The sequence below is a fragment of the Dermacentor silvarum genome, chromosome 1, assembly GCF_013339745.2.
Source record: "Dermacentor silvarum isolate Dsil-2018 chromosome 1, BIME_Dsil_1.4, whole genome shotgun sequence".
Classification (NCBI taxonomy): Eukaryota; Metazoa; Arthropoda; class Arachnida; order Ixodida; family Ixodidae; genus Dermacentor; species Dermacentor silvarum.
This window is the reverse complement of record NC_051154.1, coordinates 223350983-223376203: the sequence shown is the minus strand read 5'-3', so window position 1 is coordinate 223376203 and position 25221 is coordinate 223350983. Positions and strand designations below refer to the sequence as shown.

Below are 25221 nucleotides of genomic sequence, written 5' to 3'. Positions count from 1 at the left end.
GACAGTAAAACTCGCTGTTGATAGTCTGGCCATTTTGGGACGAATTCCCAATGAACAATACCGTGAATGCTGAAAAAGACGATGATCATGCATTTTGTCCAGCTGCGGACATGCCTATAGTTTTTTTTTGTTTTTTGTTTTTCGGCCGTGGAAATGTCGCACACCGAAGTTCCGTCCTAGTGATATAATCCTCGACTTGAAAAACGGGTCGTTCGTCCGGTTTCGCTCCTGCTTATTTCGCTTTATTCACAAAATTATAAAACCCGCCACTGCAGCTGAAAGGTCGCCATTTTGACACGATTGCTTAAATCAAGCTCGAATCGCAGAAACGATCTCAACTCGACCCGTAAATAAGACTTCCAGGACGTATTCGAAAAGTGTCAGGAACGCTGAGAGGACTGCATTGCTGCGCAAGGGGACTATTCCGAAGGTGACGGTGTTTGAATGCACATAAATAAATTACTTTCTCAAAAAACAGAGCCAGTCTAGAAACTTTTTAATGTCTCATATAAGTGAAAACGCGAGATTCCACTGTGGCCCAAACCGCTGACCAAGAAATGCGAGCGCGATTTACTTCTGCATGCTGGAACATTCTATACAATCGACACATACCTCGACTCAAGAAAGGGAGTGGCAGCGTCGACCATTGACTGAAGTGGTCACGCTTCAATGACATGATGATGCTGATGATTTATGGCATCCCCTTTGAAACCGGGCGGCGACAGATATAGTCACCTATAGCCTGCTTGAGTTAATCGGGTATGCGATACACGCTTTTCATTCTAGCATTTGGTACACATGTCCTTAACCTTTTTTTTTCTCTTCCTTAAAACTTATATATCTACATTGCACCGTTACCTATGCCTGTAACGGACCTGGTCGTATCAACCTCTTCCCCGCTTTTTTCCCACCAATACTCTAAACGTCTCTTGCTTATCTAGACTGCTGACCGGCTGATGCTTCCATCCACAACAAACGAAAACCACGTGCTCTCGGCGTATATTGCAAATGCACCGGAGTGAGAGTGTGTCTCTCAAGCAACTCGTCGTCGTACAGAGTCAAGCACCCATGGACGTTGTATTGAAGCGCAGAGGGACGGCGTTGTGCTTTAAAGACGGTCGAGCAGAGGCCTGTTTGAAAATGCAGGAGTCGTGAATGCTATGATGGTTACCTTCCTCGACGGCTGCCCTATAGACGCTGTCGAATTCCTCGAACTTGCATTACTGGCTGAAAGCAGCACAGCTGGCGTGTAATTCGGCAACATGGTGTAATTCCGCACTGTGTCCCTTCACCCAGAGAGTCAGCAACTGTTCTTCTCCGTCAGCAGCCGCAATAGAAGGCAGCAGCAGAGCGCTGAGTCGGCTACTCAGCCTCCTCCCACCCTTTACTGCGTAGTTTTTTTGTTTGTTTTTTTCCACTCTGCATAAGCACTGATATGCAAAGTTGAAGCTGAAATTTTATTGCTCACCTAATTCAGGTAAACTGTATTAACTGGGCTACAAATCGCATGGTTAATTGGAGGTGGCGCGTATGACTCTGTTTGCCAAGCGCTTAGCAGAATCGCGGGGTGAGACATATAACACCATCTTTTCTAATGCTCAGAAGCCAGATTGATCACGTGCAGAAACTGTGCAAGGATCTCATTGGTAGTCCAAGTTCGCGAGCATCTTCGCGACTACCCGATATGTCGGCACGATCTCTTTTGGAGCGAGCGACCCGCAGTAAATATAACAAACGCCACTCTATATAGATAACAAGTCTATAGTGTATATGTCGATATGGGTACGTGCCAAATTTGCAGTGCGCATGACTTCCGCAGTGGTGGGCGGTGCTCACCATAGTGTGGACGTTGCCGATGCACTCGAATGTGAAGTCGAGCCCGCCGTTCGTCTTCTCGGCCAGATGCTGCACAATGGGCTTGGGCAGCGTGTTCGGGTTCACGCACTCGGTACAGCCGAACTCCTTGGCTGCGCGTAAGGTCAAGAACGTGTGACCGGCGCACGTACTTGCACACGCGGGCATCACATCACATCAATTTATTACCTTAAAGACCCCAATTTCGAGGGTATTACATATGGGGTGGGTACAGGTATAAGTACATATGGGTACAGGCATCGCTGAGAGATGCTTTTTTCGAGGCATCCATATAAGATAGCTCCATTCAAATGTAGCCATTAGCTTTTGTGTATGTATATGCCAGTTCAGGGTTCGTTCGTGTGATGCACCGTGCCTGCTTGGGCACACCCGGTGCGTGGTGCTGGCGTGCGTGGAGATAAATAATAGTGGCAGTTTGCAGAACTGTGATATGTGTTTTTGTGGCTGAGTTAGAGAGTCCCTTTCTTTATTTCATTTTTTCTTTCTTCTGAGTTTCGTCAATAATTGCGAACATTTTGAGGACTACTTAAATAAAGTGTATGCGCCTAACACATATGCATATGCGATGCAAATTATTTTAAATGCAACAAATCTGTTCAAATTGGCTCAGCCGTCGCCTAATGAGAGCATTTATGCGATCGAATGGGCATGGACGGTCCGCGATAAAGCTCCACTCCCCATGGGAAAAACCTGGAGAAAGAATAGTACTTGCGCATATATGCGATGTCTTTGGGAACGATTGCACTTTATCGCACGCTTGTGAGTAAAAGACAACTTGCGTTTGCGTTTCATGGTGTGCTCTGTCAGTATACTGTTGGACATGTAGGCCACTTCTCACTGACATAAAACCCGCCGCGGGAGCTTGGTGGTGTTGGGACTCGGGGTAGCGTTTAGGCCGGTGATCCTTCAGCCAAAGGGATGAGTATACGTCCGGGAGGCGTATTACTAGTTGCGCCCCCGTACAGCGCTCGACCGCTGGCGCCACGCTGCGCCGCTCGTGCGTACCGCGTTTTTAGGTGGTTGCTTTCGCCGAGGGCGTTCGAACGCAATCATATGGTTCGCATGCTTGCCGTCTTTGCAAGTGTAGCTGTATGGCCGAATGGTTACGGCGCTCGCTTCGGGGTTATGTGTACGTGGGTTCGAGTCTTGGCTCTTTTTTTTTTTAAATCTTAATATCACGCTTTTCCTTTTGTTTTCCTCTCTGTTTGCCAGCGCGGTCGTCTGAACCCCGGCGCCACGGCGGAAGCCGTGGTGCCGGGCGCCGACGCGAAGCGGCGGTCGTTGGGGTGTTGCGGAGCGCAGCGTAGCAACACCCCAAATAAAAAAATACTGCTCCAGTCAGGTAGACTGCTCCCTCCCTGATAGTGAGATTATATTTGGATCATCAAAACAGTGATGCGTTTATTTAGGAATACCACCGATCCCCTAACAGCGGGCTAGTCAGCCCCAACCCAGCGTGTTCTCCGTAAACGCCTCCTCCGTTCCAACGGCGGCAGCTAGAAACATGGTACGCGCGAGCGGCGCAGCGCGGCGCCAGCGGTCGAGCGCTGTACGGGGGCTGAAATAGAAATACGCGTCCGGGAGTTAGAGCGAGAGAAAAAAGGGTTTATTCTACCTATTTACAGTGGCTCCAAATATGGAAGCCCACTCCATGGGGGAGAACTTTGAAAGTCTCAGCTCACTACATGTCTGACCACACAACAGAACACGTCAGGACACACCACTGCACCCATGGTGTCCGCTTATAAAACAGTCGTCTTCCCTATAGTTGACCCGACTAGGGAATCTGATGACCTTGGTGCGGCCAATCAGAGGGGTCGTATTGTTCACAGAACTCCGCCTCTACTATTGCACCCTCGCCCTCGAATTTGCCGCAACTGCGTGGCCATCTAGCAAACTGAGATCGTCGCCGTTCCCAATGATAGTAATTCCCCGAAGTTGGCCTCTCGCATCGATCCGTGGCATCTCCGTGATGGTCAGCTTGTCATGGTCGGCGTCGGGCACTGTCGCCGTCTGGACGGTGTTGATAAAACCCAAAGCATGCGCATTGCAGGTATGGGGCGCTTGTTTGCCCGTCACCGTCGGTGTCGGGCACTGTCGCCGTCTGGGCGACGCTGATGAAAGGGGCTGCCCCGATGGAAACAACCAAAGAATGCGCCCTGCCGATTCGGGACGCAACAGTGGCTATAGAGGTGCGCTGTTGCGTTCGAGGTCGCGGGTGCGATCCCGGCTGCGGCGCCCGCATTCAAGGGCGAAATACGAAAACGCTCGTGTGCTTAGATTTAGGTGCACTTAAAGAACTCCAAGTCGTCAAAATTAACATCCGATGTCCCGCACTACGGCGTGCCCCATAATCACATTGTGGTTTTGGCATGCACATAAAGCTTAGGAATTTATTTTTCTTGACATAAACTCACTTTTGCTGTTGCACTGCCACGACGGATATTGAAGGTATCGAAGCATGTAGTCTGATGCAGCAATTAACCGCGAGAAAATTAGAAGCATTAGTTAATGCGGCTTTTGTGCGTGCGTTGTTGTGCTCAAGACACTCAATACGTTCAGGCTTTGACGGTATTCACTCCATATTTAGACACACGAATCAGGGGATATGCGAAATTCCGTAAGCAGGCTTTCCCACACAGCTCACTTGCTCTTACCAAGATGGCCGCGTTCCAGCTAGTTCGCATTGTTAAACCCGAGACGCGCGTTTTCAAAGCTTGGATACTGCGAGGGAGGGAAGGCAGCACGAATGGTGTCAGCAGGTGACACCGCATGTTGACACCTTAATTACGATTCTAGCCAGAGGTCCCCCATCGTGATTAGGACAAACTAGGTGCGTGGGAAAGCCTGGTAATCGTATTACGCTTATCCCCTGAATATCCCCGGAATTTCGTTCGTTGCTCATTCCCGAGGCGACACCTCTCGCACCGTTATCTCGTGCATGATGCATCTTTATTTGTCGGCTGGCTTATTTGGGTTCAACCGAAGGTTAACTGAACCATCGTATGTAGACACTCGAAAACCGATGTAACTTTTCATGTGCATATTGTTTAATGGGACGTTAAAGAAAACCACTTAACTATGGTTAGAACGCCACCTTCAGAATTCGTTTTAAACAAACAACACGTCTTCGTAACGGAACAAGGCTCACTGTTCCTCTCCGGGGACGAGAGTGTGGCGTTATATATATTTTGCGTGTATAGTATTTTTGTTTACTTCCTTCGTTTGTCGTGCCGTCTGAACCGACAAAGGTCGCCAAGTTGACCCTTCGCTTAGCTCGGAATGTTACAATGTTAATTCCCTTTCGTTAATTATTAGAACGAGCCTCGACCAGAAGCTGTCGCTGTCTATGATGTAAGCTTACGCGAAATTTACAAGGTCCACCGGGCGTCATCGCTCGTTCTTCCTTTCTGCGCCGACATCTGGCGTGGCGTGTATCCGCTGTCGGTTCAAGTATGGCATACATCAAGAATGCTGCCTCGCAGCGTTTAGTTTAGAGGGAGACTAAATAGCCACACTTCAAGTACTTTACGTTGGTAAAGTATTCGTCGAAAGTCTCATTTTCACTCATCTGGCGGAAATAAGGTTGGTCATTACTGAAGGAAAAAAATGAAGGCCAAACTTTCCTTTGGATTTCGCGTTGAAAGCTCCGCTCTATACTGCTTCAGCACGACGACACAGATTTGAAAGTATTTTATCGCATCTGGGCCGCTTTAGACTAAGGAAATGTCATTGGTTCCTTTATAATGCAATGCATAAAGTCATTCTTTACCGATAAAGAATTCACTAGATTTGAGTAGACGCTCTCAAAAGAATTCACGATGTCACGGCGGGCTGGTGCAGGTACTTGCGAGCGGCAGCTGCCACGCGTCTTTCGTTCTAGCGTCTTTTTGGATTATACCGAGCATTATGTCATGGTTATATATGGGGTGTCCCAACTAACGTTAGCCAAGTTGTCCAACGAGAGAAAAAAAAAAAAAATAGGAGTGAGAGAGAGAGAGGTAAGATTACAAACACATGGTGCAAGATAACATTTTAAGATCTAGTTTGTTCGGCCGTCAGGCGTTTGACGACTGAACGCCCAAGGTCTTATAATTTTATCTTGCACCGTGCCTCTTTTTGTTTTGGTATTTATTTATGATTTTTTCCCGTGGAACAGCTCGGCTACCGTTAGCTGGGACACACGGTAGATAGAGCGGCCGTCCATCTAACGCGGAAACGTAATTGAATAATCTAGCTTAACTCAATATTACGTTTTAGTATCGTTCCCTTTATAACTTCAATTTTAGGAGTCGCTGCGGAGATTCGGCCTATACGCGATGGCGCGCGGTCTCTTTCTCGCCATTCTCGCGTTGGGATCTCTGAACGCACCTCGCTGGAACTTGGACTCGTTGATGTCGATGCCGATGATGGTCTTGGCGCCTCGCTCTTTGGCTCCCATGGCGACTGAGAGGCCGACTGCTCCCAGCCCCCAGATGCCCACTTTGCTATCCTTGGTGATCTTGGCCGCGTTCAGAGCGGCGCCGTAGCCGCGCGACACGGCGCAGGCCAGAAGCCACACCTTGTCCAGCGGTGCCACAATGTTGATCTGCGCAGGCGCGGGATTAGCGCTTGTAAGGTCGAGCAGCAGCTAGCACTTACTTTCATTGTGTACATACCCCTGGAGTACAAACATAAACCGAATGAAATGTGAGCGAAAGCCCGACCTTGCTCTGTAACAGTGAGAGTGCTTAAAGATAAATGAAAGGGGAAAAAAAAATCATGTAAAATTTGCTGCACGAGATTCGTGTTTCGAAAAAAGGAGGCAGCGAAGAGCTGCAACGAATATAGGAAATCCCGGCCGCGGCGGCCGCATTTCGATGGAGGCGAAATGCAAAAACGCCCGTGTGCTTGCGTTGTAGTGCACGTTAAAGAACCCCAGGTGGTCAAAATTAATCCGGAGCCCTCCACTACGGCGTGCCTCATAATCAGAACTGGTTTTGGCACGTAAAACCCCAGAAAGAAGAAGAAGAAGAAGGAAACAAGAGAGAAAGAGAAATAAAAATAAAGAGCGCAGGCCGAAAGCCAAGTCGGAGAGGAGTGCCAGGGCAGGATTAGCGAGACCTTTATGTCTTTTTTTTCCCCTTCTTTTTACCCTCCGCGGTAGCCCAGTGGCTATAGCGTTGCGCTGCTGAGCTCGAGGTGGCTGGTTCGATCGCGGCCGCTGCGGCCGCATTTCGATGGGGCCGTATTGCAAAACGCTCGTGCGTCGTGCACGCTATAAAGAACCCCAGGTGGTCAAAATTAATTCGGAGTCCCCCGCTACGCAGTCTCTGTAAGCAGATCGTGGTTTTAGCACGTAAAACCCCATAATTTAATTTTTTTTAAAAATTGCGCGACGAAAGGCAGAGGAGGACTCAGGCAAGAGCTGGAAACCTGCGAAGATAATCCAAAATACAACTTGACAGCAAACTGTAAATAAAAAAGGGAAAGAAAATATGTAAAACCAAAACAAAACAAAAAAACGACAAAAGGGGAAAGGAAGAGGGACAGAGGTGATGAGCAATTAAATCTGGCGCATGCATATAGCAAGTGAGCATGACAGAATACAGCATAAATTTGTTCATATAGCGACAGAAGGTGTTAACATTGACATCAAGGAGCACCGCGGCAGCGATGAAAAGCAAGTATAGAACGGACGAATGAACACATTTGTAGGAGCCACGACATGTTCGATCAACACATTGAAACCTTACCGTATCAGTGGAGTCCATCAACCGAATTCGGAAGGGTTTCAGAGATCTGTTGGGCTCTACTGAACACAAAATTATCAACTCGGACCGTGAGCTCGAAGCTCAACCAACCAGCGACAACCTCTTCAGTAGCTACAACTTTACATTGTCAGTAGCCACGTAACTACGCTAATTAAATACATTGATTATTATTTTTAATCAATTAGCGAGAAAATTAGAGCACATAGCTTGTTTTCTGACGTCTGTCGTTCCCGATAATCTGGTTTCTAAAAAAAAAAAGTCACGTTTTTAGGCTTCAGAACTCTATCTTCAAGAATTTGTAGCAGTCTTCGCAGAAACACGCGGTATATGATCCTGTTGCGATTTCGCCCAGCAGCAGATAAATTTTAAATATTTTTAATGGTGATTAGCATTCTTGAGAACTTGAGCCAGTTTGATGTATGTCTCTCTGTCTGATTCTTTGTCCGCATCTAACCTCTTTCACTCCAACTTTGGTCGCTATGTAGGCCATGTTCGCACCAGTAGGACACCGGGCTGCTGTGCTGAATGAACCAGTTTCGAAACCAACCGTTGCACCAACACGGGTCACGTGGGTTTTGGACACTGGTAAATGTTGCTTTTCAGTGAACGTCTTTTTCCTTCCTTTTTCCCTTATGCCACAATCGCATACATACGCCCCTATTGCAACGCCAGCTATAATGTGTTCATTTTCACGAGATTTCTCACGACTATAATCCATATCACAAATAGTTTGCAGCACTGCCGAATGTACGAGACGTGTACACAGGTAGTATAATTGCTCAGCGGAATATAGTTCCGGACGTAACTGTCTTATTATTGGCGGGATTAGAGAGTTTCTTTTTCTTTTTTTTCTGGACGTGATACGGTACAGCGATGCGTGACGTGTTAGCACTCTTGCGCATGCACGTCGTATACCGCGATTCACTGAGGCAGTGAGTAGAATATGCATGCGGCGCGGATGAACACATATCTCGAGGGGCATTCGGCCTTCGTATTGGCTAAGGAGTCCTGCAGCTTCCACAGTGCTGCACACTACTTGTGAGATAGAGTGTAGTGCCGTAGCTTGAACCGTACGTTCCTGGCACTGTGCCAAGACGTCGTGCTTGGCACTGTGCCCAGCGCGCGTCCGGTGCTGAGTCACGCAAGATCTTGCGTCTTTAGTGCTAGCTGGGTAGCTATTTGATATGATTAGCACGTGCGTCATGTGACACAGCAACCGTTTGCTTTAAATAGCGAGAGCACGTGCGCATGCGCGAGTTACCATTATATAGGTCACGGAACGATTGATCAACGATTCTGCGGAGCAAACTCTTGTTGTCATTGAAGTCTCGATAAAGACGAGTGATCGTATCACCGTTCTTTAAATAATAATCTGAGAAAACACGAACGTTTTCTGCCTCGATTTTTCCTACGACTGAACCGTGGCGAAGCCCGAAATGTTTTTAAGGGGTAGTAGGGGGTTGGGCAGGCCCCATGTTTGTCCTTAACATGCTCAAAGGAAAAAATGTGCGCTTCAGTGAGCCACTACATATGTTGTCCATTTGACTTAAACATTGCCGTGACCTAGCTTGTGGCTAGCCGACATATATGCTACTCTTTATTCTCACGCTGGGGCAGTTTTGTCGTAGCTGTGCGCTCTGTTAATCTTGTGTGGGTCACCGTCTCGGGAGCAAAAGTTTAGAGACCACGGCATCAGCAAAAAAAAAAAAAAAAAAAAAAAAAGAAAAAAAAAATTCTTTTAGCACAGCTGTAAACTTGAAATTGTACCAATGCATTGATCGAACACGGGCGCACGTCGAAGTCACAGAATGCCTAGGATGCGACAAGGGAACGTTTTTCGTGGCGTATGTTGTCTCTAAACTTTGGCTCGCGACTGTACGTATACACGGAGGCGATTGCACTATTATTGAGCTGTAGCGCGATTGAAAAATCGCGCCTTAAAAAAAAAAAAAAAAAAAAGAAAGAAAGAAAGAAAGAGAGATAAAAGAGTACCGTCTAGCTGCCCTCGCGGAGGTGCTGCTGTCTCTCGGTGTTTAGCAAAACTAATTTTTCGCTTTTTTAGGCCTCTGAGAGGATGCGCGATGCGCGCGTGATCTCGAAGGCCATGCTGCTTCGCGTGACGATAGCTAGCACGTCAGACCGTGAGCATTAGCTGATTTTTATTTATCTATTTTCTCATCTCTCGAAGTGTTACAGGTGTTACAGGTGTTACCGCGAGGTTCTATTCAGCATGGTTCTCTCACACGCGTTTGCAATTATGTTTGGTCACAGTTGAGCGCTGGCCAGACATCACACGGGTCACACCGCCGCGTGTACGTTTCTTTTCTATAACTGAACGGATTGCATATTGTTTAGCGATCCGACAATGCTCGCCTCACTTCTGGTCCAGTTTCGAAGATAAAAATATAAGTTGTGGGAATTTTAGTTTATACAGTTGCAAACGTATCCATACATTGAAGAATAAACCAGTGATTACTTTTGTAATGACTTTTGTAATGGGCATGCGGAAGTATTGGTACACGATTTTGGACTCTATTTGCAACAAAACACAAATTGGCCATTAAGAAAAAAAAAAAAAAAAAAAAAGTGGAGGTGCGGGGTATCGATCCCCGTACCTCTCGCATGCTAAGCGAGCGCTCTACCATCTGAGCTACACCCCCGACCGGTCACTGTTGACAAAATGACGATATATAAAGGTTCAAATTAAAGGCCCCAAAGAAAGTTATTGCAGTTATTTTATTTCAAAGGCCTTCGAAACGATAGTCTCTCAACACGAAAACCGTGTAGTGGAGAATTTGACTTTGGCCATGTTGCTCAAGTTTGCCCGTTGGTAATCATTCGCGAGAAAATCGGATACTCAGGGGTGGGAGTTTGGCGTTTGGGCTACGAGTTATGTATGCGCAAGGACGCTCACAGAATTACCGAATTACGGTTTGGGCTTGGAGGAAGTCGCTCTCACAGGTTTGGCCGCTGGCCGCGCTGCAAAGAAATTCAGCTCTTTCCTCTACCGTATTCCTCTGCACTTTCGTCTATGGATAAATCCAAAACGGGAAAAACGGGAAGGCAGAACATCAAAATCGGGTGATTGTACTGCTTTAGACAGAAGATGTATGCTTAATTAGTCACGGCGACTGTTACGCTCTGTAAAGGGGAAGAAAGTAAAGCGTAATGATATCCATTTCGTGTTTGGATATTACCCGGTATGCATGTTATTCTATAAAACGCGTATGATATCCTCCGTGAAAGTTAACGGCCGGGAGTTGCGGTTAAATGGAATATGTAAGCAGTAAATGTTTCGTTTTCACCACCTACCTTAATATGAATGGAAAATGAGACATCCACCCAATCGTAGCAAGTGCTACAAGGGAAACCCATACGGGTTCCTTGAAAGAAAAGCCTCACAATTGAAGAAAAATTCGTCCTCCCTCCGGGACTCGAACCCGGGACCACCGCCTTTCCGCGGCAGCCGCTCTACCATCTGATATTAAACTGCCGTGCGACTGGCCGCTCGAGGCACTTTGTGCGTATCCGCGGGCTTCTTTCACGCTGAAAAACACTTTTACGTAGCACGTATTGAGCAACAGAAAGCTGTATCGGGAGTTTTTCATGTTGCTCTACAATTTTCCCATTGACACTTTCCACCAAAATATATAATTTGAGAAATTGATCAATTAATTAAGGCTAATGAGGCGGAACGCAAAAAAAAATTAATCTGAGTATCTCCAAGCGACGGCAAACAACATTATTTTTGGTTCTGTCCAGCTACGTGGCGTTTGCATATTTTTAAATCTTGGTGCATGATATAGTTGGGACGGACGCCGTGCGTAGAGTGGCGGGCTTGGGATTAATTTTGGTAACGTGTATCCAATGGCACGGCACGGTAAAGGGGCGTGTCGCCATCCGCCCCCATCGGAACGTGGCTGACGAGGCCTGGAACCGAACCCGCGACTTCTTTAAAGTGTAGATGTGGAAATTGCGAAATAGCCGGTCCCTGAATGCAGAGACTATAATTCCGAGATATTCAAGCAGTCAAAACAAAGCATGGGCTTTGTCCCACATTGCACGGATGAGGATATTTGGGAAAATATCACGCCAGGGCACTTTTTTCCCCGTAAGTTTGGATTGCGCTACCTCGAAACTGATGCTATATAGTCTTAGGATACTAAATGTTCAGTCGGCGCAAAACGTTTAAGTACCGCGGTTACCGAGAAGAAGCGGAAGATTTCCTCAGCCTGGGCAAGCAGCGTATTCGGGCTTAAACTTACACTAACATATGCGATAAACATCTTTTTTTTTTTTTTTTTTTTTTAAGCTTATTGATGTAGTGGCTATAGCTCCTCGGAAATTTAACGCTTTCTGGGATACCGCGCGCGCGGTCTTCAAAATTTCCACGCCGACTGTTAATTGTTCTTGCGCCATGTACACATTAGCGAGGATAATGAAATGCGCGCGCTTCTTCGTGTCAGTTTCCGTTTTCCTTCCTGGTAGGTTCCTCTTGTACCTGTTATAACGTTTGCTGTATACAGGCGGGGACAAAATGATACGGGATCTGCGAGCGGCGTGCCAAACTGCATTCTTGCGGATCAAACGGTCACGTGTTCGCCAATGCACTTTATTAATCCAGCAGAGCAGAAATAAAGACCAAGAACAACACAGTGAAACCCACGGGTTCAGGCATGCCGATCACTTTCACATGTACACACGGCCGTGTCCATTATCGCGGAGGCCATCGGTGCGCCGTAACCGCGCGAGGCCGGCTGGCTCGGGTGTTTGCGCCAGCTGACAAGTTTCCCACGACGCTTTCTCGGGGCTTCTATTGCACGGGCTGGTGAAAGACATTGGACAGTCATGTGATAAAGAATTAAGTAATGCGCGCATATATCTGCTGTCCAAGAATACCATGGTCGCCGTATTGAACTGACGAGGGACAGCTTCTCACAACCGGTATATTAATATCGTTTGCTTCAGCGACGACTGTCTCCATTTATATATATAGAGAGAGATACACAGAGAGACAGAAAAGGAATTCGAGAATGTCAGTCATAGCAATGGCGGATATGCGAAACGTACTGCGCGCCATAATCGCCAAAAAAAGCCAACTAACTAGTATTTACGAATTAACGTTTTAATTCGTTAATTCATTGCTTTAACGGCACATGCCGCAATTGCGGAATTGTGATGTCCCACTTAGTACAAATCCTGAGACTAGCTTCAGCTTCGAGATATATGCGTCCCCAAACTTCCTGCAAGGCAGCATTGGCCGTCCTATCAACTTTCCCACACCGTCTTCGTCACGTATACATGCATTCAGGGTATATGCTCAGGATGTATATCTCGAAAAGAATGCTACTCTCAGTATCCCATTTGCAGAATTTACGGGCCGCATCTGTTTCTGATGCCCGTCGCAGCTATTAATTTTGGTAAGTAAATTTTAAATGATTGCTTCATTTCAGATTCTCTCTCTCTCTCTCTTTTGTTTTTTACAACTGGAGACAATCGCCGGAACACCTCGTATATGAACACAAATGGCTTGGAAAGACATCTTAAATATATATAATCTTTTCCTTCTGTATACTTAAAGAGTATTATAGAACTCGAAGTGTTACATATAAAAACTATTATATAGTATATATTAGCTTCAATCCTTCCTTCTTTGGAACATATATTAAAATGAGATAGTCATGAGCTGTGTATACTTCGACACGTGTGACGCAGTCGCTTGGCTGCTGAGTCGAACTTATATCTTTCGTCCTATGACGCGTGCGGGCTCATCGCAACGCCCCCCGTTCGGCTAACTCCGTATCACATTTCTCTTTTATGACCCGCCAAAAGGGACAGAACGACAACCCTGAGACTGTTCCAGGTTTCACGCGAGGCGCTCATCGATGACGCTGCTGCTTCGCATGCACAAACGAATGCTCGCACACCGCTGTTCAAACTACACGTGCCACTTTCCACGGAATGTATAATTAATAAACGAAGTTCTCAAGGACGACAACCACAACGGAGCGTGACATTTTGGCGCTATAGTGCTACTGCCCAATTATACTATAGGATGGATATACGTACGGAGATGGGATGCTACTAAACGCACATTCCTCACGGACCGTCTTATATTCTCGAATTGGCACGTGACAACGCGTGACGCTAACACCTGAACTGAACATCCGAGTACTGGGATATATAAACTGGTGAACCTATAGCGAAACGTACGTTACGGGCGCATTGCCACCGAGTTTCATTCGAGACGAAGGGCAACCAAGCGGCCATGTATAAGATAGGGCTCACAACGGGGTCCAAGAGAGTTAAGACTAGACACCAAAATGGAAAGGAGGCGAAAATCGAGACTGGCCATCGCATGCAGCAATGTTGTCAGCCGTGCGCGCGCACGCGGCGTAGCGACGGATCGCGTGACGTATACATATAGGTCAATCTAACGCAGATATGCCGTGTATTTACCAGCATTCTAGAATAACTTGAATCAAGGGGCAGCACGCTTGCTCTACTACACCCCGTGCGAAACATTGGCATACACTTGTAGGCGACAGCGCCGTTTACTCCTGGCGCTGGAGCGCTTTGAGGCAGCGCTCGATGTGCTCGTCCAAGCCCGGCTTGGCCGGTGCTCGAAGCAGCACGTGCCAGCGCGGGTCTTGGAAACGGGACGGAAGCACTGGCGACTGATCACGCAGTTGATCCGCGCGCAACGCTAGGCCGGGCTCTGCCTTGCGGAAGAAGAGCACCTTCTTCACCGGATCCTCCGCGCCGCAGCCCCAGTGGATGTTGACCAGTTCGACGACGAGGTCTTCCGCCTTGGGCTTGACGTCCTCCGGGAGCGCGGCCATTATGGCCTCGCGCAGCGTCTCCTCGCTGCTGCCGACCCCTCCGTCGTCGCTCTTGGGGATGCTGCCCAGGAAGCGGTACAGCGGACAGGGCCTGCACGACCGGGTCTCGAGCGCCTTCCACAGCTGCTGCGCGCGCAGAACCTCGGGCTGTTGCTTGGCGTCGGCTCGGCGCACGGAGAGCTCGACCCAGGCGTCGGTGAGCGCGACGAAGGCCTCGACCTGCTGCCGGCTGGCGTCCGGCTGTCCGGCCTCGTGCGTCGTCCACCACAGCCGCAGACGACCGCCGCCGCTGGCTGACGCCACCTTCTCGTCCGCCAACTGCAGCGCGTCGCAGATCATGGCCTCGAATATGCTGATCATGTGGTGGTGGTACACGTTGTAGTGCAAAGTGTTGCGCATGCGGAACATCTCGTACACGTTGCTGAGCTCCTTGTCGCGGAACGCGATGCGCGTGAAGCCCTCGTGCTCGATGACGCGCGCGTTACCAACGAGCCGCTGGAACTGGAAGCCGCAAGCCAGACCGACGGCGTGGCAGTCGCGCAGGTAGTAGTCCCACTTGTCCACGTCCAGGCCGGAATCGCGGTTGTTCACCACTTGAAAAAGGAACCACCGGGAGGGTTCGACACCGTTCGCGTCGCCCAATATGAGTCCCTGCACCAACTTGACGTCGTCTGCTGTCAGGCCTTGGCCGGGCCATTTCGCCTCCCATGCGTCGAACGTCCGGTCCAGTCCGTTCGCAGCGATCAAGTGCGCAAGAATCTTGCACGACATCGCCTCGTGGGTCCAACGAGGTTTCAGGCCCCTGTCACGAGCGCCGCGACGGTAGAAGTGCTCCCAGAAGTGCGAGAATGGGCCGTGTCCGAGGTCGTGGCACAGGCCCGCTAATTCGAGGCAAAGCAATTCCTTGTCGCTCAGATTTAGCTCAGGCTGACAATCACGTAGGTGCGAGCCCAACGCTCGAGCTAGATGAGCCGTGCCGAGGCTGTGCTCAAAGCGACTGTTCGAGGCGCCCGGGTAAAGGTAGGCTACGTGCCCTAGCTGGTGAATGTACCGCAGTCGCTGGAACTCGGGTGTGTCGATCACGGCTATGGACACCGGGTGTAACGAGATTTGGCCATGCACGGGATCCCAGAACACCTTCCGCGGAGGCAGCACGTCGGCGCGGAGATCTGCGGTCGCCGTCTCCGCATCCGCGTCGGAGCGCTCGCGGCTTTCACTGCCATCTGTGTTGCCCATCGCCCGATCGCTCGTACTGGTGCTCGCTTAAAACACGGGCAGGCTCGTACTTGCTGCAGGTCTGTGTATGTGGTGAGTGATATCACAGTATTCTTTAGGAAAGGCCGGACTTACAGAGCACCAGAAAGCGGAAGAGCCAGCAGAAGTATAAAGCAGCTGCGGTTTCGAAACACTCTGAAGAGCAGCGCGAGAATGCTGGCCGTCTGCGACGAGTTGTGTGAAGACAATGGAGAAATGATAACACTTCTGCTACACGCAGCAGCAGGTAGACAAATGCATGGCGTCCAGCATACACGAGACCATGGAAGAGTGTTAACTAGCGCCATCTAGGCGAATCTTTTTTGAAGTTTTGAATTTGGCCGCCAGGAGCTCACCGAGGAGCACGGCGGTAAATTCAAACCGAAAGCCCGCATCCTGTTACCGAAAAACCGATTTCATATGGCCAATTTCATGGAGATAATACAAACGACATGGCAGAAGATGGCAGAAGTGACAATAGTGATTTGAAATGCATCTCTTGAAATAACTCGCCGAGTGAAATAGTCGCGGAGATTTCAAGCACGATTACTGTGGGCTGTAGACGAGAAAAGCGATTCGCAGCATGCAGTACCATTATTATTATTATTATTATTATTATTATTATTATTATTATTATTATTATTATTATTATTATTATTATTATTATTATTATTATTATTATTATTATTATTATTATTATTTTAGTGCAAGTATTGTAGGCAATGGTTGTATATGGTCCGACACGTGCACGCTTTAGAACTGCGCAATTGTCGTCTGCGTCTTGCAGTGGCGCTGGGTATAGGGAGGGTGGTTACACGAGTTTTTGCATTCCGCTCACTGCAAGCATGCCCACGACAGGATGGCGAAGACAAGTAATCGAAAATAGTTAATTTAACTACTAACGCCAACTTGTGGTCAGCACTACAGATGGACATAAGAGGAATGCAGACGATAACAAAGTTCGTAGATAGAAAAAAAAAAAAAACTGCAAAAGCTGTAACTTTTTAACGTGAAGCCGACCGACGTAACGCACCTCGTCTAAGAAAAAAAAAAAGAAAAGGCTATGTTTAATTTTGTCGCTTAATGAATGAAAAACTGAAAAATAATGTGCCTGAAAGGGAAATGAATTGTTTGTCATCGAAAAACAACAACAACAAAACAAAATTGAGGGGCGAGTGGGACGGGGAGATAATTACTGTGGTATGTAAATCTGCACTAAATAAAAAATTGTTTTCGCCGCCACAAGATACCGGTTATTCCAGCTGAATGTCGCCAATAATTAAAAAGTAACGGAGACCTTTCCGGCCGCACAGTACCCACTGTACGTTGATGGACGTTGTTCGTGTATTAATTGGTTCTTTTTTTTTTCGATTGCGCACTTTTGTACCCAACTTTTAAATGACTTGCTTAATCGATTGTAAATGTTTGGGACCGTTGTAATCGCTGGCGCGCCGACGCGTTGTCATGCGCTTTATTTCTTTGTTGCATTTTTATTTCTCGTCGGGGGAGAGGGGGGGGGGGGAGACCACCCAAAATCTAGGTTGCTTTAAATGCTGTTATCATTCCCCGACATACTCCACAACCTTTTCATTGACACCTTATCGACTAAATTATAGTTCATTAAAATCTAATTAAATAAACTTATTAAACACATATTTCTGCACAATTAAAAAATCAATCGTGACTGGCATGGCATGAGCAAAGCCTATCGACATACAATGGGCGCCGTTCGCGTAAAGGCCTCCATTATTTCTTCATTAGTGGATACATTCAGCCGGGACAGCCGGTATATAAATTGCGTTCATGAAAGCAGACTTCTGTGGGAGTAAAGTAGAAATTAATTTCCTCTTCCTCCGTAGACAGCTGGTATAGTATAATAGGTGTACAATACGTATTATTATTATTATTATTATTATTATTATTATTATTATTATTATTATTATTATTATTATTATTATTATTATTATTATTATTATTATTATTATTATTATTATGTCTCTATGTCTTTGTTCTGCTCTGAGCTTTCCGTTGTTGTGTCTTAGTTTCACATATTGTTCAACTTCCCTTCTCCATTTTATTTATGTATGCATTTTGCGCCTTCGGTTACATGTATGTACACTTTTCAAGATTGTTATTTTTTATTCATTGTTTTTTTTTTCGCTGATACTCCCCTGCTGTATTTATTTTTCTATGTATACGTGCGCCAGCACCCAGACCTCACGGTTGTTCCTGGGCACGATAAATAAATGATTGATTATTATTATTATTATTATTATTATTATTATTATTATTATTATTATTATTATTATTATTATTATTATTATTATTATTATAGGTGTAATTAATCTGCAGAGGGTGCTGGAAATTTCTGGTTGAGGTGTAAAAGAGCCACGTTTTGTTCATTCATGTCCTATATATGGGGTGATAATTTTTAAGTTTTACAGAATTAAAAAAAAAACTGCCTGTTGCAGATAACATAATTCTCGTCCTAGAGCTGGATTATTCAGAGAGACGGACATTACTTCCAAGAGAAATGGAAACATATATTCAATAAATAACAAAAAATCACTAATTACCTTCTTAATTAAGTACTTTATGGCACATCTTGCAATTTAGGAACCGTAGCCGGTGAGTTTGCAAGCGTATCCACTTGGAACGAACTTCCAGAATGACACCAGCCTGGAGATATGCGCCCTCAAGCTCGCCGTAAAAATCCACTGTTCTCCCACTTACTTTCTTAACAAAGCGCTATTTTATGTATTGAAGGACAAAAGTAACTGGAACGCCCATGTATTTCGTCCCAAACTTTGGGAAATAATATCTCGAAACTGGTGTCCTCCTTGCAATTGATTTCAAGTGGATACGTCTGGCAAGCTCACCGGCTACAATTTGTAAATTGCAATATGTGCCGCAAATGTAATTACAAAGTTAATGACAAAAAAGTGTTAATTAGTTACATATGTGTTTCGATTTTTCATGCTAGTAATGTCCGCCTCTTTGAATGATCCAGCTCAAGGACAAACATTATGCTATCTGCCACAGACGATCTTTAAAAATACCGCAAAACTTAAAAATGATCACCCCGTATCCTTTTGCTCGTGCACATGTGGAACATTGATAACCATATCAGTGCCTATTCCCGTTCCCCGAGCGCGATAATGGCCCTCTATACTAATCCGCAAGTGCTTTGCGAATTATTAGAAAATAAAATAATTGGAACACGCGTTGAGACTATATATGCACAGCATCGTTACAACTAAATTGGCACATTTATTTATTTTATTTCATAATACCCCTAAAGGCCCCCGGAGGGGTATTACATAGGGGGTACGGACACATGAAAAAATGCGAGCTTTGCGCGTTACCGAAAAAAAAAGAAAAAAAAAAGAATTATACATAAGTACGACGACTAGCAACATACACAAATAAAACAGTATACGAAATAGATTAGTCGAGTAACAACTTAAAACAAATTAAGGGCATAAATAGATACAGTGTACAAGAAGCAATACGAGGTCTTGCTGGAAACTGCGTCAGTTGTCATCTTAACAAATTAATAAGACATGAATACACTTATACAATGTACACGCAGAACGGTAAAACAAATGATCAAAACAATATATACACTGAACAACGTATGAAGAAACGCTAAAATAGTACATGATGGATATTTACGCGTAACCGTTGCGTAAAAGTTCCTGAAAGGTTGCGAAATCGGTTTGAGTAGCAATGTGTGATGGCAGGTTATTCCATGCAAGTATTGTTCGGGGAACGAAGGAGTTAGCATAGTGAGCTGAGCGACAACTTATGCGTTTTATCTTGAAGATATGGTCTGTGCGTGGAAAGAAGGCTGTCGCTGGTTCGAAGATATGGTGAAGGTGCGGATGATGATAAAGTTTGTGCAGCAGCGAAAGGCGGGCAATTCTGCGGCGATAGGATAAGTCGTCAAGCTGAGCGCGAGCTTTTAGTGCTGAAATGCTAGTATAGGGTGAATAATCAGAAAAAATGAAACGGACCGCGCGGTTTTGCAGTGATTCGATTTCATGGGTGATATAGGTTTGACAAGGATCCCAGATGGCTGATGCATACTCGATTTTTGGGCGTATTAATGTGATGTATGCTAGTCTGCGTAGTTTAGCTGGAGCATGCTTAAGGTTGCGTTTGAGGAGGCCTAATGAGCGGTTAGCTGATGCCAACGTCAGGCGGATGTGATGATGCCACGTTAGATCAGACTGTAAGTGAACCCCAAGATACTTATATGAAGTTGTAAGTTCAATTATGTTGTTATTTATTACGTACGATGTTGGAATACGGTGACCGCGCCTAGTAAATGATAATAACTTCGTTTTAGCTGTATTAAGAGTCATCAACCATGTTGAACACCATGTGTTAATAGCGTTAAGATCGGTTTGAAGAACATGTTTGTCATTGTCACATGAAATTAATCGATATATTACGCAGTCATCGGCGAAAAGTCTGATGTGGGAAGACACACAGTTAGGCAAGTCATTAATATATATTAAGAAGAGTAAAGGGCCAAGAACGCTGCCCTGCGGAACACCGGAGGTTACTTTGGTAGAAGGGAATTGCTGTTGTTAACAGATGTGTATTGTACTCTGGATGAGAGGAAATCCTTAATCCATCCAATAACGGTTGGGTGTATGTTAAGGTTCATTAGCTTCAGTACTAGTCTATGGTGAGGAACGCGATCGAAAACTTTTGAGAAATCCAGGAAGATAGCATCAACTTGAAACCCGAGGTCTAGGTATGAATGTAAGTCATGTAAAAAGCCGGCTAACATCTTTTAGATAATGTCCGACTTGAGTGATATTAAATCAGCGATGCTATCAATTATCTGATATGGGGGCAAGTGTTTTTCGCGCGTAAATGATTAGAATTGACGAGCCTTTAGTTTATAATCACCGAAGTTGCTAGTTGAAAAAGTTCTACGGTGCGAGCGAGCTATAACGCTCCTTTCTCTTGGCATTTTAACTAGAAGGGGCAGAATGTTGGTGGTCCTTCTTTCTGTGTTTGTTTAATGGCTAGCATGTGCGTGTCCTACAAAATGAGTGCCAGCTTTTCCAGAGTACTTGATTCGTATGTTTCAAAAGCGCAACTCAATTACTTATCGATAGGATCGACACTCATTCTAGGCAATTAATTCTAAGCGATCATTAAGAAAACCCGCCGTGGTGTCTCAGTGGTTGTGATGCTGTGCTGCTGAGTACGAGGCCGGAAATTCGGTGTTGGGCCACGGTGCCTGCACTCGGATGGGGTTGGAACGCCAGAACGCTGTATATAGCCCATGTGTTGATTTGGCACGTTGAACCCAATCTTCCAATTAAGCGTTGTAATAAATTATTATTGATTAATTATTTAATGAAGACAAGAAGCAGGGCAGATAACTGGTACCTGTACAGTCTACCTGTATCTACCTGCAAATATCTACCTGTACAGCAAAATGGGGAGCAAAATGCTAGACTGAAGCGAATGTATAGATTATCTGATTAGTTCAAGCAGGCTAGGTGACTATTTGTCACCGCCCCGCTTTCAAAGGTGATGCCAATAAATTATCATAATCTTTCTCGCATTCTTCCCTTGTGACAAGTAACGTTTTGAGACGCTGTCGTTGGGACCTTAGCGTCTGCGGCCGGAGGCGGTCGCAGGCGCTGCACAAACTGGTCCTTGAGGAAGTGGCCGGCGCTCGAAGAACTCGTTGGCTCCCCCGTACGGGTAAGGCACGGCGGAAAGGGGAGCGCCTCCCAAAACATATTTAGTGCCAACATAGTGCCACAAATAACCACCTCCCAAAGCATGCTAAACGCATTCTTGGATAGCCACTGGGTTTGGTTCTTCGTAAATGTTTTCTTACATGTCGCTTCAAGCGACGTTCCGACACATGATCACAGTCATAAAGTGAACGTGCTCCGATGCCCATTCTTCAAAGCGTGATGGACGCCCGGCCCGCACCTACGTGAGAAGGCCGAACTATTGTAGGTACACGACACTTCCCTTGACATATTATATGTATAGTATATCGGATAGCAAAGCGTGACGTGACTTCGCTTCTCTTCTTCTGCCGCTATTTCCGATTCCCACCTTGTCATATCAGCCGTTGCAGGAAGCAGACAGAAAGAAAGCGTCTGCGCCGAGGTTCACGGGTGAACGGCGCATGCGCAGACTGAACGGCATGGAGCTTGACGACAGGGCCACCGAAGTCATGCCGAGGTACCGATTCTCGTACACTAGTACGTGAAGAGGAGATTGGAGCGGAAGGCGAGTTGACCCGCTCCTAGATAGAAACTCGCCGTGATTGATATGGCCGGTCCCACATGGGAATCTTTGGCAAAGCTCCAACTACTGTAACATTCTGTAGTGTATAATGTATTGTAGTTTGCCGGTTGCTCGAGGTATTTGAAGGGCACGGCTTTGAATCGTCACAGACATTAACATTCTCGTTCTATCTGTCTAGGCGCTTAACATCGTTCGCACCAACTCATCTACCTAGCACATTTATTCCAGGGTACCAGCTTTCAGTCTGACACTGGAGATAAAACAGTACATTCCCCTAGTCGCCTTGCATGCTCACCACTACAACATGGAGACCACCACTTCTTGAATGTCGTGAAGTGGTTTGTTTTCTGGGTGAGACAAGGGAGTTCGTGGCCAATTATCATCTGTGTCAACGCCAATTAAGCGCTGCCAGTGGTCAGATGTCATTCAGATGGTTGAATTTCTCAAGCAGGTGGTCGTCATGATGAGTGAGAACCCTGAAAAACCGATTATGGCCACTGGCGATCAACTTCAGGTGGCAGAACAAAAAATCAAGCTTCCTGTGCATGATTTCATTAGGTGCCACTCCTATATTTGCTTGCGCCCACAATGGATTTGTTTGCGCCCACAATGCCTGCGCCACCTAAGGACGTCTGGTTACGAACTTCAGCGACCATGTCATCCTCATTATGGCGTCCTAAATGTTCCAAATATCCAAGCCTGTATGGCGGGCGTCACCGAGAGAAAGACTAACAAATAGCCACACAATAACAAAAACATGCTAAAGCCTGCTGAGGAAGCACTGCTCAAAATCGACACGCACTATCTGATCCGAGTGTATAGACATTATCGAAGCCGAATTCAGGCAATAATTGGGGATGAAGATGGTTTTATGTAACAGTCTCACAAAAAAGCACCAAACGAAACATTGCAAACTTATCTGAAATATCGATGCTATTCCTGAAGTTGTCATTATGTCCTCAAAAACCTCGCGCACCCGCTAAAATATGCTACCATAGCTCATGTGGTCCAAAGTAAGTACAGCCATATCAAACATGATTTTGTTATTGTTATTCAATATATAATTTAGTACGGAAGATCAAAAGCAGTGTCGCTTTGCGCGACCGTCACCGAAGCAAGTTTCCGTCGATTTTTTTTTTTTTTTTACACCTGAAGTGTAAAAAACACTTGTGTAAAACAACACCTGAAGTGTAAAAAACAACAAGGCTGCTCCTGGCTTCACATGTCCTCATACAGGTGGCTACGCGGCTACGAATCTAAAATGTTCTATAGAACACGCATAAAACCATTTTAAACATCCGAACGCTTAGTCCTTTGAGATTGCACCGGCGCGGCCAATGCGATCTCGGAAGACACTCGCAGAGGCTTGTTCAGGCGAATTACTTGAGGGGGCGCACATTCCGCTTGCTGGACAAATCGCAATGTTTATTTCCCTAATTAACAACTTTCCCCAACTTTTTCATTGTTCACTTGCGGACACACATGTTGGAATTTCGAAATTGACGACGAACAGTGAAGAAGTGATATCTGCTTAGCAAAAATCCTGATGCCAGCACCAGTTCCGAAATATCTATGCCTCCTCAAAATTCCTTACGAAATACGTACGAAATTCGGAATACTTGCGGATGTGGTGCCACCTAACCTGCTTCATTATACCAACGGCTGGTAACACAGACCTCTATGTATACACACCGCTTTTCCCAAGAAGTGCGCCTCTGTAGCCTAAATATCACTCACGCTTATGATTTGATGCTCCCACGTCAACGGGCCTTCAACACGGTTGCAAGCGTGCGCTTCATTCCACTCCGCCGCGCAGAGACCCCCGTTGTATCACTTGTCTGTGTAATCTGCTCGCTATCGACAGCAAAGCAGCCTGTGTCGTTGCAGGCTTCGATGCTGGCTCCTCGAAGCGGCCCTCGTTGCGATGTCTACGCCAGGATTGGAACATGAGCTGAGCCACCCGTCGAGTTTGGCGGGTAAACACATTTCACGGGTGGAACTCCGGAACAGTGAACATAACAGCCAATTTATGTAGTTATACGTCGCGTGGAGCTAACAAACGGCATGTAAAAAATGTCACAGTTTCGCCCTAAGGGCGAAGCAATGCATGCGATAGCAACACAGCAATGTCATACGAAGTAAGGTGAGCGGCTTTGGTAGCAATATGAATTGTAGTAAACATGAGCTGATTAAGTAAGCAGGTGTGCTGCGGCGTAAGTAGACCGACATGAAGAGAGACTCGATGACCACGAGAAGGCGCGTGTGAAACGGTGGTGTTGATGAGAAGCGCTTCCCGTGGGCAGCGCGCGTGCGAAGGGACACACCTGTAGCGCTGCACTGCCGATCCGGGCAGCATTACATGTGTAGCGTGCGTTGGAAAATGTGACCCGACTATTACTAACTGAATGAACAAGCGTGGTGTGAGCGCGCACAACAAACATGAAGAGATCACACTGAATGACTGCAGACAACGACTGTCAAAACGCTGGCAGCAAGCATACGCCGCTGCGGGCGAAGGTACGTGCGGTCTATCGCTTCAACAGAAACTGAGCCGCGAATGCACGCGGCGCATAGAGTCAGAGCCGTGTGGAGATAAGAGACGGTGCGGCGAGCGACGAGCGCGGTTGTTGGCAGAAGAAAAGTGCGCCCCCACCCCCCCCCCCCCCCGCTTCCTCCGGCGCTGGCTTCCCGCTTCCTTGCTTGCGCGTGGGAGAGATAAGAGACCGTGCGGTCGAGCGACGAGTGCGGTTGTTGGCACAGTAGAAGTGCCCCCCCCCCCCCGCTCCCTCCGGCGCTGGCTTCGTTGCTTGCGCGTGGGGGATTGAGTGCGTTCGCTCTCCGTGATAGCGCGCGTCCCAGCACGCTTGCGCTGGGGCATACGGCGCGCGGTGAAGATTTTATCTATACGGAACCTCACGGCGACGGCGACGGCGACGGCTACGGCGACGGCGACGCCGACGGCAGAAATCCGGTTGAAGTGTCCATATAATTGCTATCGCAATAAAACGAGCCCCTCTTTCAGAAGAGAGGGCTCCCCCTCGCCGTTCTATTAAAAACTGCTAGCCGGCTGCCAGCTAACGTCAGCCGGCAGCAGCTGCTAGATACCGGCCATTGGGCGATCGTTCGCAGAATCTCGTGCGCGTGCACAAATCCTAGAAAACGGGAAAGCGTGTATGGAGTTAACGCGTCCTGACCGTCCTGTC

At 46.7% G+C, this 25221-nt stretch overlaps 2 protein-coding genes and 1 non-coding gene across 3 annotated transcripts in view; all 3 read right to left on the bottom strand.

The window, feature by feature from the left end:
• The window catches only part of LOC119436809 (alcohol dehydrogenase class-3), a 51525-nt gene that overhangs the window by 5288 nt on the left and 21016 nt on the right, over positions 1 to 25221 (bottom strand). Inside the window, exons 6-7 of the mRNA XM_049660289.1 lie at positions 6247 to 6463; positions 1837 to 1967 (exon numbers count right to left, since the gene is read on the bottom strand). Coding sequence (XP_049516246.1) covers positions 1837 to 1967; positions 6247 to 6463 — 348 coding nt within the window. The remainder of the gene's footprint in view (positions 1 to 1836; positions 1968 to 6246; positions 6464 to 25221) is intronic.
• Positions 10216 to 10288, bottom strand: Trnaa-agc (transfer RNA alanine (anticodon AGC)). Its single transcript has one exon. It is a non-coding gene; the product is annotated as a tRNA-Ala (tRNA).
• LOC119436808 (deoxynucleoside triphosphate triphosphohydrolase SAMHD1) lies at positions 12226 to 16124 on the bottom strand. The gene has a single exon (XM_037703796.2). The coding sequence runs from the start codon at positions 15704 to 15706 to the stop codon at positions 14183 to 14185; it is 1524 nt and encodes a 507-aa protein (XP_037559724.1). The 5' UTR covers positions 15707 to 16124; the 3' UTR covers positions 12226 to 14182.